Source organism: Panthera onca, chromosome Y, assembly GCF_046562875.1.
Source record: "Panthera onca isolate mPanOnc1 chromosome Y, mPanOnc1 haplotype 2, whole genome shotgun sequence".
Classification (NCBI taxonomy): Eukaryota; Metazoa; Chordata; class Mammalia; order Carnivora; family Felidae; genus Panthera; species Panthera onca.
Window position 1 is genome coordinate 26,779,762 of NC_138358.1, and position 15,422 is coordinate 26,795,183.

The window sequence follows — 15,422 nt, forward strand, 5'->3', positions numbered from 1 at the left end:
TGAACTCAGGAACTGTGAGGTCGTGACCTGGGCTGAAACTTAACTGACTGAGCCACCCAAGCGCCCCAACACTTTTACGTCTTTAAAAAAAATTTTTTTAACATTTATTTATTTTGAGAGACACAGAGAGGCAGAGCATGAGCAGGGGGGTGGGGGTGGAGAGAGAGAGATACAGAATCTGAAACACACTCCAGGCTCCGAGCTGTCAGCACAGAGCCCACGCGGGGCTCGAACTCACAAACTGCAAGACTGTGACCTGAGCTGAAGTCGGATGCTCAACCAACTGAGCCACCGAGGCGCCCCAACACTTTTAAGTCTTAAAGATAAATAAGCTTAAAAGGAAACGAGTTTTTTTTAAAAATGCTTATTTATTTATTTGTTTATTTATTTTTGAGAGAGAGAGGCAGAGAGAGAAGGAGAGAGAATCCCAAGCAGGAATTGAGGCTTGATTCCCAAGAATCATGAGACATAAGCCAAATTCAAGAGTCAGATGCTTAACCGACCCAGCCACCAGACACCCCTAAAAAGAAACCAGTTTTGTTGAAGGAGTTATCAAGGGTTTCTGATACTACTGAGTGTGTGTGTGTGTGTGTGTGTGTACGTTACACTACATCTGAAATCGAAGAAGCACATACCGCATCTCCGTTCACATTTCCTTTTGTAAAGCCTGCATCGGTGCCTCGGGATTTGGTCAAAGGTGGGCGATGGGCGTGAGACTCACCTGGTTTCACCGTGGTGGGCAGAATTCCTGGGTGAGAATTCGTGTCGGTGAAAGGCGGGGTGGGGGGAATCTAGTGGCTTAGGGTCTCCCTGTCACTTTTGTTTAAGAAATGTTAGGGTCTCAAGAACAGTTACTGATGAACACTGTTTACTGCCTGTCTTGGCAGAACCCTTTCCATTTGAATGACTTTCACCTTGTGATAATGTTTATAAGGCTTTGGGGGTAGATGTTTATAAGGAGAGATGCCACTCCTCCCCTCTTCTCTCTCCTCTCCTCCCCTCTCCTTCCCTCCCCTGCTCCCCTTCCCTCCCCTGCTCCCCTTCCCTCCATTCTCCTTCCCTTCCCTCCTCTTCCCTCCCCTCTCTTCTCCTTTCCCTTCCCCACTCCTTCCCTTTTCTCTCTCCTCTCCTCTCCTCCCCTCTCCCCTCCTCTCCTCCCCTCTCCTCTCCTCTCCCCTCCTCCCCTCTCCCCTCCTCCCCTCTCCTCTCCTTTCCCCTCCTCTTCTCTCCTCTCTCCTCCCTTCCTCCCCTCTCCCCTCTTCCCCTGTGCTCCCCTCTCCTCTCCTGTCCTCCCCTGTCCTCTCCTCTCCCCTCCTCCCCTCTCCTCCTCTCCCCTCCTCCCCTTTCCTCTTCCCTCCTCCCCTTTCCTCTCCCCTCCTCCCCTCTCCTTCCCTCTCCTCTCCTCCCCTCCCCTCTCCTCTCCTCCCCTCCCCTCTCCTCCCCTCTCCTCTCCTCTCCTCTCCCCTCCCCTTCTCTCCCCTCCTCCCCTCTCTTCCCCTCCCCTCTCCTCTCCCCTCCTCCCCCTCCTCTCCCCTCCTCCCCTCTCCTCTCCCCTCCTCCCCTCTCCTCTCCCCTCCTCCCCTCCCCCCTCCTCCCCTCCTCCCCTCTCCTCCCCTTTCCTCCCCTCTCCTCCCCTCTCCTCCCCTCTCCCCTCCTCCCCTCTCCTCTCCCCTCCTCCCCTCCTCCCCTCTCCTCCCCTCTCCTCCCCTCTCCTCTCCTCTCCTCTCCTCTCCTCTCCTCTCCTCTCCCCTCCCCTCCCCTCCTCTCCCCTCCCCTACCCTCCCCTCCCCCCCTCTCCTCCCCTCCTCTCCCCTCTCCTCTCCCCTCCTCCCCTCTCCTCTCCCCTCCCCTCCTCCCCTTTCCCCTCCTCCCCTCCTCCCCTCCTCCCCTCTCCTCTCCTCTCCTCTCCCCTTCTCCCTACTCCCCTCCTCCTCTCTCCCCTCCTCCCCTCCTCCCCTCTCCCCTCCTCTCCTGTCCTCCCCTGTCCTCTCCTCTCCTGTCCTCCCCTGTCCTCTCCTCTCCCCTCCTCCCCTCTCCTCCTCTCCCCTCCTCCCGTTTCCTATCCCGTCCTCCCCTTTCCTCTCCCCTCCTCCCCTTTCCTCTCCCCTCCTCCCCTCCCCTCCCCTCCCCTTTTTTCTCCACTCCACTCTGCTTCTCTCCTCCCTCCCCATCCAGATGTGAGAGGAAGGCTTTTAAGGGAAGCCTCTTGTCCCTGTTCCAGATCTCAGAAGCCCCATTCGTGTCCTAGACATGGAAGGTCTCATCTCTGTTAGCTTCTGATCCTCAGGCCGGTCTGTCACGTCTGTCTGTAGTGTGTCCATTTCTGGGGAAGAGTGTGTTTGCACACATTACTTCTGCCATTGGAGGAACACAGAGGACACATTTCAGGGAAAGGGTAGGCAGATGGTGCTCAACACTGAAGACAGATCTGCCTTTCCTGGGAGCTTGTGCAAGAGTCACACTCAGGAGGGAGGGTGTGTGGAGAAAGGATCATTTTGTAAGGAGGGGAGGAGCCCGACAGCTTCTAAGCCCATCGCCTTGTCATCAGAAGTGACCGCACCGTCAGAAACCCGTGAGGGCAGACCATCAACCTTCAGAAGAAACATCACAGGGAAATAGTAATTTCCATAATGGAGGGTCGTCCATACAAGCGGGAGCGGCCTCCACTAGGAGATGAAGTATCCGTAATCCTGGAGGCAAATAGGGGACAGGCTTCGGAGGAAAAAGAGGGCACTCCTGCCGGGGTTATGTCAGATTGAAGTGGCCCTTGGGTCATGGATGGTGTCTTGGGATACGTTCCAAAGACACTCTCCATTCTGGGTGGCACATAGCTCATAAGTAGGGGCTGTATGCCGCACTTTCAAAGCTACTTACTGAAGACGCACAGAGACATGCCTGTCGTTATCGCCCGAGATGGTTCCAACCTGGGAGCACACACAACTTGTCCACACTAACCTCCAAGTGTCCTAGGAGTCAACCATCTGTCTGCACAGCCACCATATCTAAGGTACCAACTCGAGGCCACACTGGGCTGTTAATAAATATGAAAAATATGAAAGTCTTTTTTTTTTTTTACTCTTCTTTTGCAGGAGAATTCATTCAACTTCGTCTCTATCTTAAACATTTCCTTTTACTGATTGAAATTATTTCTGCCCATCTTTTCAGTGAGGGGAAACCCTTCCTATGGTTAGTCATGAGTGCCTGGCACCTGGGATTATTTCTGCCCATCTTTTCAGCGAGGGGAAACCCTTCCTATGGTTAGTCATGAGTGCCTGGCACCTGGGATTCCTTAACTGGCAAGCAGACGTGCAGGCAAATTTATTCGAAGAACTGCGTCAGAGTGCTTTTTTTTTTTAAAGTTAATTTTCATTGAAATTGGCCGAAACTGGTAAAGTGCCAGAGACTTTACCATGTTCTACCTCTGTGTCAAACAGGGAACCAAGATGGCGTGCTTGGGTGGCTCAGTTGGTTGGGTGTCTGACTTTGGCTCATATCGTGATCTTGAGGTTCGTAGGTTTGAGCCCCGCATCAGGCTCTGTGCTGACAGCTCGGAGCCTGGAGCCTGCTTCTGATTCTGTGTCTCCTTCTCTCTCTGCCCCTCCCCTGCTCGTGCTGTGTCTCAAAAAGAAATGTGTTAAAAAATAAAAAATAAAAAAGACAGAATTCCTATGGGTAGAAACCATAGGGGCTAGATCATGGAGCCCAAAGGGAGTTTATGTCAGAAACATGAGTGTCGCTGGTGGTGAGTGTAGAGAGAGGTTTACCGTGGTACCTACAGGAGCTAAGCTAAGGTCAGCATCAGGGAACCTGACCTTGCTAATTCTTCTGCTGTTATGCATCCTATCCCTTCGCTTAATTTAATAACCTCTGCTGAGACCTTGTGTTTTCCCACTGTAAGTATTAATTATCTCTGGTCTGTGCCCTTAAATTGCTCATAGTCTAGCAGTGAATGTAAACATTTAGGAAGTAACTATGACATAATGTGAATGTTCCTTCTGGTATTATCTTTCCCACTCTCCATAAATCTTGGTAAGCTTGTATTCACATTCTTGAATTTCAAAGCTTAACTCTTCTCTTCCTATCTTGCAGAATCCAGCTCTCTCTCTATACCTAAAATTTTCAATGCATGTCTTAGACATTTCATCCCAGGTTCCATCCTGCATCAGCCCACATTCCCACAGGAGATGGAAATAGACCACGTGATTGCTTAATAATAGTAATTTCAGTACAGGCTTGGGGCGCCTGGCTGGCTCATTCCATTAAGCGTCTGACTCTTGATTTCAGCTCAGGTCATGATCTCACGGTTTCGTGGGTTTGAGCCCCACATTGGGCTCTGTGCACAGACCTCGAGGAGCCTGTTTGGGATTCTCTCTCTCCCTCTCTCTCTCTGTTCCTCCCCTGCCCGTGCTGTTTCTCTCAAAATAAATAAATAAACTTAAAAAAATATCTAAATACGGGCTTTATCGCATCAACTGGGCTGTAGACTATGTTCAGATGGGAATTGGATTGACATTTCTTTATATTTAGGAGAGCGGCTCCCTCAGTGAAAGCATTTCTTAGAACCTCAGCAAGTAATTATTACTTTAAAAAAATGTTTGGGAGAGAAGGCGGGGAGGGGCAGAGGGAGAGAGGGAGAGAGAGAATCCCAACCAGGCTCCACGCTGTCAGCACAGAGCCCCAGTCGGGGCTCTAACCCATGAACTGCGAGATCATGACATGAGCCCAAATCTAGAGTTGGATGCTTAACCAACTGAGCCACCCAGGCTCTGCCCTTCAGCAAGTAATTATAATTAGCGAGCATTTCCTGGGAGGATACTTCTTGTTCTAAATTTACATATTTGTATGCATATGTATATATGTTTATATGCATTGATGCATACGTGTATTTATAGACACTATATAAATATATGTCTGTTTTCACACACACACGTATGTTCCATGTGTTGGAACATACCTGCTCATGTCCATGAGTCACATCCTGTACCCTGCCCGTTTTATACAGAAGCAACTGGAGTCCCTGACGGTTTACACCCTTCTCTGGGGTTGCTGATGGAGTTTATATTAAAGCCTGGGTTAAGAGGTAGACGGCATGAGCCTTCAGATCATGTTCCTGCCCAAGCCCCAGAAGGCCCCCAACTATTCAACACGCGGGCAGATCAGTATGATGACGCCTTTCCATGTGTCTGTGAGGCTTGCTCTTCACATAGCTCATGCTTAGAGCCCTCTGTTTGGATAAGCAACATCACATACAACTGGTTTTATTGATTATCTACAACATAAAGGGCACCGAACAGGGTACTGTGGGGGTTTACAGAAAATGGAGAAGGCACAGTTTCTGAAGCTAATGTGCTTAATATTTCAGTGGCTTAGTTTGGAGACACACATGTACATGTATATTTCACACTACATTATTAATTTGGATTGGTAGACTTGTATGTTTAAAAACTTGCCTATATGTCACGTACAGTGGAATACTTGTGTGGAACATATATGTCATATGTAGACATATGTACTATATAAATGTAAGCAATGTGTGTTACATTTATACACACTACGTATGTATAAAAATTTTAAGAACAAACGCTTATGAAATAACTCCATATCCTTAGATAGGATAGAAAAAGAGTACATCATTTATATAGAACAAATAATACAACAAATCAGTCAATATTGCATGCAAGACAGTCTTCTTCCCGAATCTCGATGGAGACATCAGGTGAAAGAAGTTGGTGACATATTTATCCTGCTAATATATGTTCTCTGGTATTGCAAAATGCATTTCTTCAATTTTTTTTAACGTTTATTTATTTATGAGACAGAGACAGAGCATGACAGGGGGAAGGGCAGAGAGTGAGGGAGACACAGAATCCGAAGCAGGCTCCAGGCTCTGAGCTGACAGCACGGAGTCCGCCGCGGGGCTTGAACTCACGAACCGCGAGATCACGGCCTGAGCCGAGGTCGGCGGCTTCACAGACTGAGCCAGGCAGGTGCCCTACGAAATGCGTTTTCCGCGGGTGTGGCTGTAAGGCAATTTCAGCTGCTTCTGACACAACAGACCTTCCCTTGTTTCTCCCTGTCAGTTATCTCACCCAAGTCGGGTCTTACCGCTTCACTGGGGGACTTTCTGCTTCCCACCAGCTTCCCTATTTCATGGACACTCCGTGTGGAGAATAATAGGGTGAGGTTTCAGAGAATCAGCAGGCTGAAGGCATCATAAGAGGCCACTTCATCCAAGCCCTCCTTGTGTTGTTCAGGGGGCTGAAGCCCCTGGGCGCTAAGCGATGGGCCACAGGTCACCTGGCTAATTAGTGACCAGACAGGAGCACTGGCACCTGAGCTGAGTATTCATTTTAGTCCTACTGCCAGGAACGGGCTGTGTCAGCGGATGGCCTGGTCCCTGGGGCTCGTAACATAACTTTGGAAAAAAACCAGTTTGTTTCTCCTTCAACTTTTAAATCTGTTTGGATGGTGCGTGGGGACATGAAGGTGTGTTAACATTTAACATTTGCATTTTTCAAGAATCACGTAAATACCTAAATTATATGCATTGATTTAAAAATAAAAATTTGGGGCGCCTGGGTGGCTCAGTCGGTTAAGCCTCCGACTTCGGCTCAGGTCACGATCTCGCGGTCCGCGAGTTCGAGCCCCGCGTCGGGCTCTGTGCGGACAGCTCAGAGCCTGGAGCCTGTTTCAGACTCTGTGTCTCCCTCTCCCTGACCCTCCCCCGTTCATGCTTTGTCTCTCTGTCTCAAAAAAAAATAAACGTTAAAAAATAAAAATAAATAAATAAATAAAAAAATAAAAATTAAACACATATGCTGCTGTCCGATGACAGAATATGACACTATCGATTTCTGTGTCTATCCATGTGTGTGTTGTTTCTACCCTGTCCTGTATCCCAGACGCAAGCAGAGTTTGGCTTTAAAAATGCCGTTGCTCTTTTTATATTATATTTCATTTTTTTAACGTTTAATTTCTTTATTTTGAGCGAGAGAGAGAGAGAGAGAGAGAGACAAAGAGGGGAAGAGAGGCAGAGGACGAGAGAGAGAGAGAGAGAGAGAGAGTGAGAGAGAGAATCCCAGGCAGGCGCCTTGCTGTCAGCACAGAGCCTGATGTGAGTCTTGATCCCACCTACCGTGAGCTCATGACCCAAGTGGAAATCGAGAGTCGGAGGCTTAACCAGCTGACCCACCCAGGGGCCCCTCTTTTAATATTTTAGTACAAATAAGCTCTAACCAATGCCCTGTTTAGTTTTATACAGTATTATATAAATAAAACCACGCCATGCATATTCTTCTGTGACTTGCTTTTTATTTTGGCGATTTCTCCACTTTGATACGTATGTCCGTATTTCATTCATGTTTCACTATTGGGTAGGATGCTCTTTGCATGTGCCAACCTTTATGTGTCCATTCTCCTGTGAATGCACATCTGTGTTATCCTCCTGTGTTATTGCTCCTGTGACTATGTCTGCACGGGGACACTGTTTTGTGTCTCTGGACACACATATTAAAGAAGCTTGAGAGCAGAGACAGAGATGATGAACACCGGGTAGTATGTGTATGTCTCTCCATGTGTGTGCAATTAATCGGAACCAAAGTCTTCCTTGTGGTTGACTTCCCCATGGCACAGCAAACTGTTCTGTAATGGGAAAACACTAATTTTCACCAGCACGTATAAGTTTTCTAGTTGCCTTACGTCTTGGCTCAACACTTGGTACCATTTGACTTTTCCATCTTTCAGCCATAATGACTGAGGTCAGGCCTCCTGTCCCGTAAGACCCTTGGCAGATTTGAGGACTTACCGTATGGAATTATGGGAAGGGGCATCCACCAAAGGTGGTATTTAACTTAGCCTGAATACCTTGACAAATAATGGTACCAGTTATTAAAATGTAGGGAACAAAAGTACAGGGCCAGTTCGACAGGATCAAAAATGAGAGTTTTCTGAACACCACAAGGTAATGTAAGTGAGAAGGTTCTGGAGACATGACACTGTGACTTTGAAGATGCAGGACCAAGTTTGGTGACAGAAGTCCACCCGTAGCCTGCAGATATTTGCAACTTACTTGATTTAGATTTGGAAATAATTTTTGGTAATAGCTTAATTAGACACAGAAAATCAAGCATTTAATGACCTTTCCGTCCGTGCTGATCTTTGTGTTTGCTAAGCACAGAATGTGAGTGAGGAATCGAGCCGTACTCTTAAGGGTAGTTTCATAAGAACGTAGCTTGTAGTGGGCTGGGGTCATGTCTTCATCCACCACTGTGTCCCCATCGCCTATGAAGCTGATCTTTCTGAAATGCTTCTCGACCTGTGATTAGGTTTTGCTGTGGCTATTGTAACATCCTGTTGTCCACAGAGTTGACTCTAGAAAAACCTTTTATCCCTGACCTGATTTTTGGGCTACAACTGTTGAGTATCTTTCTATCCAGCCAATTTTGACTGGACCATATGGAAGCCATTAACTCTCTCTCCCGTGTTTAGTCCGGGTTCTGTGGATCCTCTTGCTGGAAACTCCAGTTCCTTTTCCACTGTGGCTCAGGTGTGTTCCTAACCCATTAAAGAACAGACGTGGGCAGGCAGGCGGTGGTGTTGATTGATGCCCTGAGCCTGCAGTGCAGCATGAAACCACCTTCCAGATTGTATAGTTGGCATCTTTATTTACTGTCCGATTACTTTATCTACATCTGAGCTTCATGGTTCAACATGGTACATTTTTGTGGGATCCGATTGTCACAAGTGAAAGTTCATAGATGAATGAGAAGTGAATGTGCTGTAACGTTCGCCAAAGACAATAGATTGTAACCTTGCTCACCTAGGAGGTAAGACAAGAATATTAAATATATGCAAAAATATGCTAATTGGCTGATGGCTGGCATTGAGTGAACCTTGGTAGGGATTGACAAGTGTGTGTGTGTGTGTGTGTGTGTGTGTGTGTGTGTGTGTAGGCTGCACATAGTTGGAAGAATGGCTATCCTCAGATTTCGTAGTAAACCCTATGGAAGGATTGTTGTACAAGCTCGTTAACTGGGCAGGGACCACAATCAGCTGTTCTTATTCCCGATGCTCATGAGGTCAGATGAACGTGATTCTTCAGAGTGTCTCTGGACCCCAGCCCTCCGTGAATCTCAGGCCTCCCCCGTAGCTGAGAGCCTCACAGAGGAGAGTTGTTTCTGGCTCCCTCCCCCCACCTTTTTTTTTTTTCCAAGTGGAGTGGTTGGGCTTTTGAAGATGTATCCAGAAAGTTCTCTGTCTTCTAACGTATTTGTCACCACATGGAATCATAAAGCTTTGAACGCCCAGGGGGTCGGGGATGTGCTTTTATTCCTCGTTGGGTTCAAGACACCAAAATAAGTTTGGTCGAGACTCATGTTCACGAAGTACATATTTTAACATGAAACCGATCTCAGTTTGAGTGATGCGCACGTTGGGGAGAAATGTATTGCGACTTTTATTTTGACCCATTTATATTCTGAAACGCCTGCACAGCGTGAGCTTTGTCTTAATTACAATCTCAGACAGAATAACCGCCCTGTAGAGAATCGTTACAAAAGACCCTATCAAGTTATAAATCATGCCGAAATGCCACCATTAGATATCCCTTTTTCTGCAACCTTTGCAGAGAAAACATGCTATAAAGCTGTTCTTAACTCTCAAATCCTATCTGTTCAATGGCATCATTTTTACATTTTTTCATTACAATTTTTTATTCAGCTAATTCGCTTTAAATTTTTTTAAATGTTTATTTTTGAGAGAGAGAGAGAGAGAGAGCAAGTAGGGTAGGGGTAAGGAGAGGGAGACACAGAATCTGAAGCAGGCTCCAGGCTCTGAGTTTTCATCACAGTGCCTGATGAGGGGCTCGAACCTACAGACTGTGAGATTATGACCTGAGCTGAAGTTGGACACTTAACTGACTGAGCCACCCAGGTGCCCCTCTACTAATTCACTTTATAGTATGCCCTTTTTATTTATAAAATATGTATAATATATAGAAGATTATATATAGATATATGTAATGTATAATGTATTAAGTATATATATGTTATATGCATATATAACAACATTTCACCCCTTTTGAAATATTTTCCAGTGTCTGACATTTACATGAGAGGACTTTTATTTTTTTAGTCCCCAAATATGTTGGTTGGTTGAATTTATAGGGATTTTTTTAATCATGATGATGATGTGTGTTTAATAGATTTACTTTTGAATTCTGTATTACTTGTAATGCTAAAACTTTTAAAGTCAGATATTTTAATGTAACACACACATACACACATACACACACAAGCATATTACAAAGGTTTTTTTTCAAAATAGATTAAAAATTTTTTTTTAACATTTATTTATTTTTGAGAGACAGAGAGAGAGAGAGAGCACAAGCTGGGGAAGGACAGAGAGAGAGAGGGAGACACAGAATCCAAAGCAGGATCCAGGCTCTGAGCTGTCAGCACAGAGCCAGACATGGGGCTGGAACTCATGAACTGAGAGATCACGACCTGAGCCGAAGTCGGCCACTCAACTCAGTCACCCAGGCACCCCTTAAAATACATTTTTTAATGTTTATTCACTTTTTGAGAGACAGAGACAGAGCGTGAGCAGGGGAGGGGCAGAGGGAGAGGGAGTACAGAATCCGAAGCAGGCTCCAGGCTCTGAGCTGTCCGCACAGAGCCTGACGTGGGGCTTGAACTCATGAACTGTGAGATCATGACCTGAGCTGAACTCGGACGCTTAAACGACTGAGCCACTCAGGCTCCCCACAAACATATAATGTTTAAAATGTACCCATGGATACCTAAGTCACTTACATGGCCCCAGAATTCCATGCTGGATGGCTCAGACTGTGGTCCTCACTCTGGGGTCGTTTAGCAATAACTGGAGACATTTGTGATTGCTCAAATTGGGTGGGGAGGTGTTACTGGCATCTAGCAGGTGGAGTCCAGGCAGGATGCTTAACACGCTACCAGGCACAGGACATCGCCTTTCGCAAAGAAGTACGTGGTGCAGAATGGCAACGGTGCTGAGGTAGAGAGACCATGGGCTTCAGATCAGATTACTTTTGTGCAAATTAGCCCAATTTCAAACAATGAGGAAATAAGTAAGATAGTCCTGAACTGATGAACATTACCTATAAGGTGTTCACACGTCCCCCAACACCTTCTCTTAGGTCCTGCTGGTCCATGATCTCTCTCTGGCCCTCAGAACCCTGTGGGGAGGTCGGTTTAGGCAGAGGACAGGCTTGATCATTGGGCTCAGCGTGAACTCTAGGGCTGATCCCATTGTGTACTCTTAACACGCATGTGGCTTGTAGATCCTCTCCGTCCTGCTCGCCACACCCCATGAAGAAGGTTTGACACACCATTGACCTACATTCCCAGCAGCTCAGCTCCCTTCCCTCAGCTCACAGAGGTAGCCTTTTGAGGACCTGAGTCTCTCAGAATCACAAATTAATGGCGAGTGCATTTTTATTCAGGTCTGATGAACTTGGCCCAGGAAGTCATAGACTATGGAATTTCCCCCAGAGGTGGTATAGCTCCATGACAGTTCCAGCTCTGATAGGTTTAATTTTTTTACGTTTATTTATTTATTTTGAGGGGGGCCAGAGAGAGAGAGAATCCAAGCAGGTTTCCACACTCAGCATGGAGACCGATGCGGGCTCGATCCTACAACCCTGAGATCATGACCTGAGCCAAGACCAGGAGTCGAATGCTTATGTGACTGAGCTATCCAGGCATCCCACCGATAGGTTTAATTAAAAGAAAAAAAGCTTGTTGGCATATTCTCCTCCACTGTGCACTTAACTGGGTGCTTATGGTCTAGTCCAGAAATAACCTGAATTGCCCACAACATCTTTACAAACGCATTCTCTGTTTTCGAGTTGAAGAACACTCTATTTAAGGATAGGATTCCTTGCACCACCTAATGTAATATTTTCTGTCCCTAATGGAGCATTCACAATCCTTTCCTGCTCATGCACAACATTCCTTAATGCCGTAAGAGGAACGATTGATCTAGTGAGAGTCATAAGATCTACATCGAGACAAGTCTGGGAGAACAGACTCAGTGGGAGGGTAACTCAAAAGTACCATCAGCTTTTAAAATGGGCTGCAAGGTGAGAAGTTTACCCTGGATGGCTTAGGTATCAACACTTTTAATTATGAATGATGTCCTGATGGGACAAGCACTACAGAATGTACTTGAAATGCAGTGTCATGCTCAGTTCTTACAAGGATGCGGAGATTCAGGGTGATGATGTGTGGAGTCTAAAGATAGGTGCCATTAAGTAACCCAAGAGAGATTAGTATCCAGAGCCTACACTCATTTTTTCCCCAAGTCTATTTATTTATTTTTTTTGAGAGAGGGAGGGAGAGAGAGAGGGAGAGAGAGAGAGGGAGGGAGGGAGGGAGGGGACAGAGAGAACCTCAAGCAGGCTACACTCTGTCAGCATGGAGCCTGACTCAGGGTCCATCCCATGAACCATAAGATCATGACCTGAGCTGAAACCAAGAGTCGGATGCTTAACCCACTGAGCCACCCAGGCGCCCCTGAGCGTGCACACTTCTCCTTTCCTTGTACTGAAAAAATTTTCATATGTTCCATGACTCTCAGACCTTAGGGAATAGTGACAGTTTCCTTACATGCTTGACAAACATCGGGGAGCACCTGTCCACTGATTGGCTGGTCATTGTAGCTAATGGCGAAATTGGGAGATGTCATTTGAGCAATATGTATCACTTTTGGGCAACTCAACAAAGACAACGTTCAACAAATGCTAAATGTCTTCTAAATGTCCTGTGTCGTTCCTGGTAACGGGCATCCAACAAGAATTAAGACAAGTGAGGCTCTTGCTAGGTTCTGTTACATGAAGATAGATGCTCAGCAGCAAATAGGAATTTCATAGAGTCATGTTGAGGGTTGCATGGCATCCTTGGCTTCATTATCATCGTCCGTGTTTGCTTTTGTTTTCTTCTCCCCCATTAGGCGGACTGCTCTGCCTGGGAGTTTTCCTAAGGAACCCTTGTCCTCGGATATCGGATGGTCACCGCCTCCTTGGAGCCTCACGCTTGCCGGGATTCGGTGCCAGGATTAAGAGAGGGCTGCTCTCTCTCGCAATGGGCTGCCGAGACAACTGCTGCGTTTCTTCTTAACCTTGGGCTCTGTCTATGACCCATCTGAGAGGCTCCCCTCCTGGGTCCTTTGCTCCCTGGGAAGCCCTATCTCTCTGCGGGCTCGCCTCACGGCTCTGTTTGCTTGGAGTTGTATCACACGGACACCTGCGGATGTGGAAGTGAACAATGTCGAGGCCCAAGGGACTGTTATGGCTTCCGTTGTTCTTTACCCCGGTCTGCGTCATGTTGAACTCCAATGTTCTCCTGTGGATAACCGCTCTTGCCATTAAGTTCACGCTCAGTGACAGCCAAGCACAGTATCCAGTGGTCAACACAAATTATGGCAAAATCCGGGGCTTAAGAACACCATTGCCCAATGAGATTTTGGGTCCAGTGGAGCAGTACTTGGGGGTCCCGTATGCCTCTCCTCCCACTGGAGAGAGGCGATTTCAGCCCCCAGAGCCCCCGTCCTCATGGACTGGAGTTCGAAATGCCACCCAGTTCGCTGCTGTGTGCCCCCAACACCTGGACGAGAGGTCTTTATTACATGATATGCTGCCCATCTGGTTTACTGCTAATTTGGATACTTTAATGACCTACGTTCAAGATCAAAACGAAGACTGCCTTTACTTAAACATCTACGTGCCCACGGAGGATGGTGAGTAGTTTATTTAAACAGTAAACAGCACGTGCTCGCCCAGTGTTGGATTTGCCAACAGGGTTTTCGAATGTCCTGTGCATGATATTTTTTCCTATAACCTGTTTACATTTTTCATATTATGAATGCAGCGACGACCCTAATTTATGATTCATTCCCCTTGTATTTACCGAGCACTCAGAGATGGACGGTGCCGTCATTAATGACTTAATTATTTTCATCTATTGCCTTTTTAGCGTGTTTACAATGTGTATCTGCAGCGGATAACCAGTGCGAGCATGTCGTGTTACCTTTTCTGCCCGCATCATCTGTAAAGGGACGAGTCTATAGAAAACAATAGAATTAAGAACACTGTCATGTTTAAGTTGCAAACTGAAAATTAGAAGGCATGGTTCTTTTGCATTAATGCCTAAAGAGTTTAGCAGTTTCCTCCTTCCTTCCTTCCTTCCTTCCCTCTTTCTTTCCCTCCTCTCTTTCTCTTTCTTTCTTTTCCTTCCCTCCCTCCTTTCTCCCTCTTTTTCCTTCCTTCCTTCCTTCCTTCCTTCCTTCCTTCCTTCCTTCCTTCCGAGTCTTGAAAGGAAAACCACTGATTGTTTTCAATATAGAAGCAAGGGATATTTCATACAATGGTTGGATTTCATTGTTTAGACTCATTATTGCTAACATAAATTTACAGCTTGTTTCCTCCTAATATTCACAGCAGTCAAATGGCTAACGAGTATCCTTACATGATTCTAGCTACATTAGGAGATAATGTGCTTGCTTGAACAAAATGTTCCCTTTCTTCTCAGTAGCACAGCCATGAAAATCTGTAAGAACCAATGATGTTTGATTTATTCATTTAATCCAACAGTAGTAGAATTTGGTTATCTTCCTGTCTGTGTAGATTTCAAATTAAAAAACAAAAAATTTGTAAAGGCTAACCAGACTAATGTTATGCTGCAGTGTGAACACATTTCTCACTGACCATTTGCGTATGCTATTTTTAGACAAGGGGAGACAAAAGCCTGAAAGGTACCTCTTACTGGAATTAAAAGAACTAATTTACAGGAACCATAGACACCATCAACTATAGAAACGAAAATGTGTCCTTTGTATCTTTTAGGGGAGAGATTTCTTTTTCTTTTTGTTCTTTTTGCCCCCCTTTAATCCTTGGAGAATGATTTTTACTTAAGATTTGCCTGAAGGTGTGCAAGAAGGGATCTGCCGTGTCCAAAATTGGATCAGCTGTCCTGTGCTGTGTCCTTGTCAGTGCTGAAAGGTAGCCTCAGCACGTCACGAAACACCAGACCGTGGTGGTCTATTATTACCCACATCACAGAGAACCCCCGGAGAAAGGGGTGGAAAGACAGTGCACTATTATATTTGTACGCTAATATAATTATAATCTCTGGCTGGTGGTGCTTGTAGGGAAGCATAACCATACCCCAAACTAATGAGACAGCTCACTTCTGAAGCCGCTTAGCTGGGTGGTGGTTGTTCTCCTCGCGACCTATGCAAATAAGACATTCGAAGAAGCAAAGGCAGAAAAGGACAGAGAGAACAACACAGCATACAAGATGAAAATCGCCGTCCTGGTACGCTTGCCGTGCTGGGGACTTTGTGGCTCTCCCCTCCCGGTGAGAGGTCGGTTGGTCCGAAAGAGACCAACC

General features: G+C 46.2%; 1 protein-coding gene across 6 annotated transcripts in view; it reads left to right on the plus strand.

Annotated features, from left to right (window-relative positions):
* The window catches only part of LOC145714954 (neuroligin-4, X-linked), a 315,009-nt gene that overhangs the window by 61,243 nt on the left and 238,344 nt on the right, over positions 1-15,422 (plus strand). For all 6 annotated transcript variants that reach the window (XM_081794513.1, XM_081794512.1, XM_081794515.1 and 3 more), the window contains exon 4: positions 12,985-13,770. In XM_081794513.1, coding sequence (XP_081650639.1) covers positions 13,299-13,770 — 472 coding nt within the window. In that variant the 5' untranslated portion in view covers positions 12,985-13,298. The remainder of the gene's footprint in view (positions 1-12,984; positions 13,771-15,422) is intronic.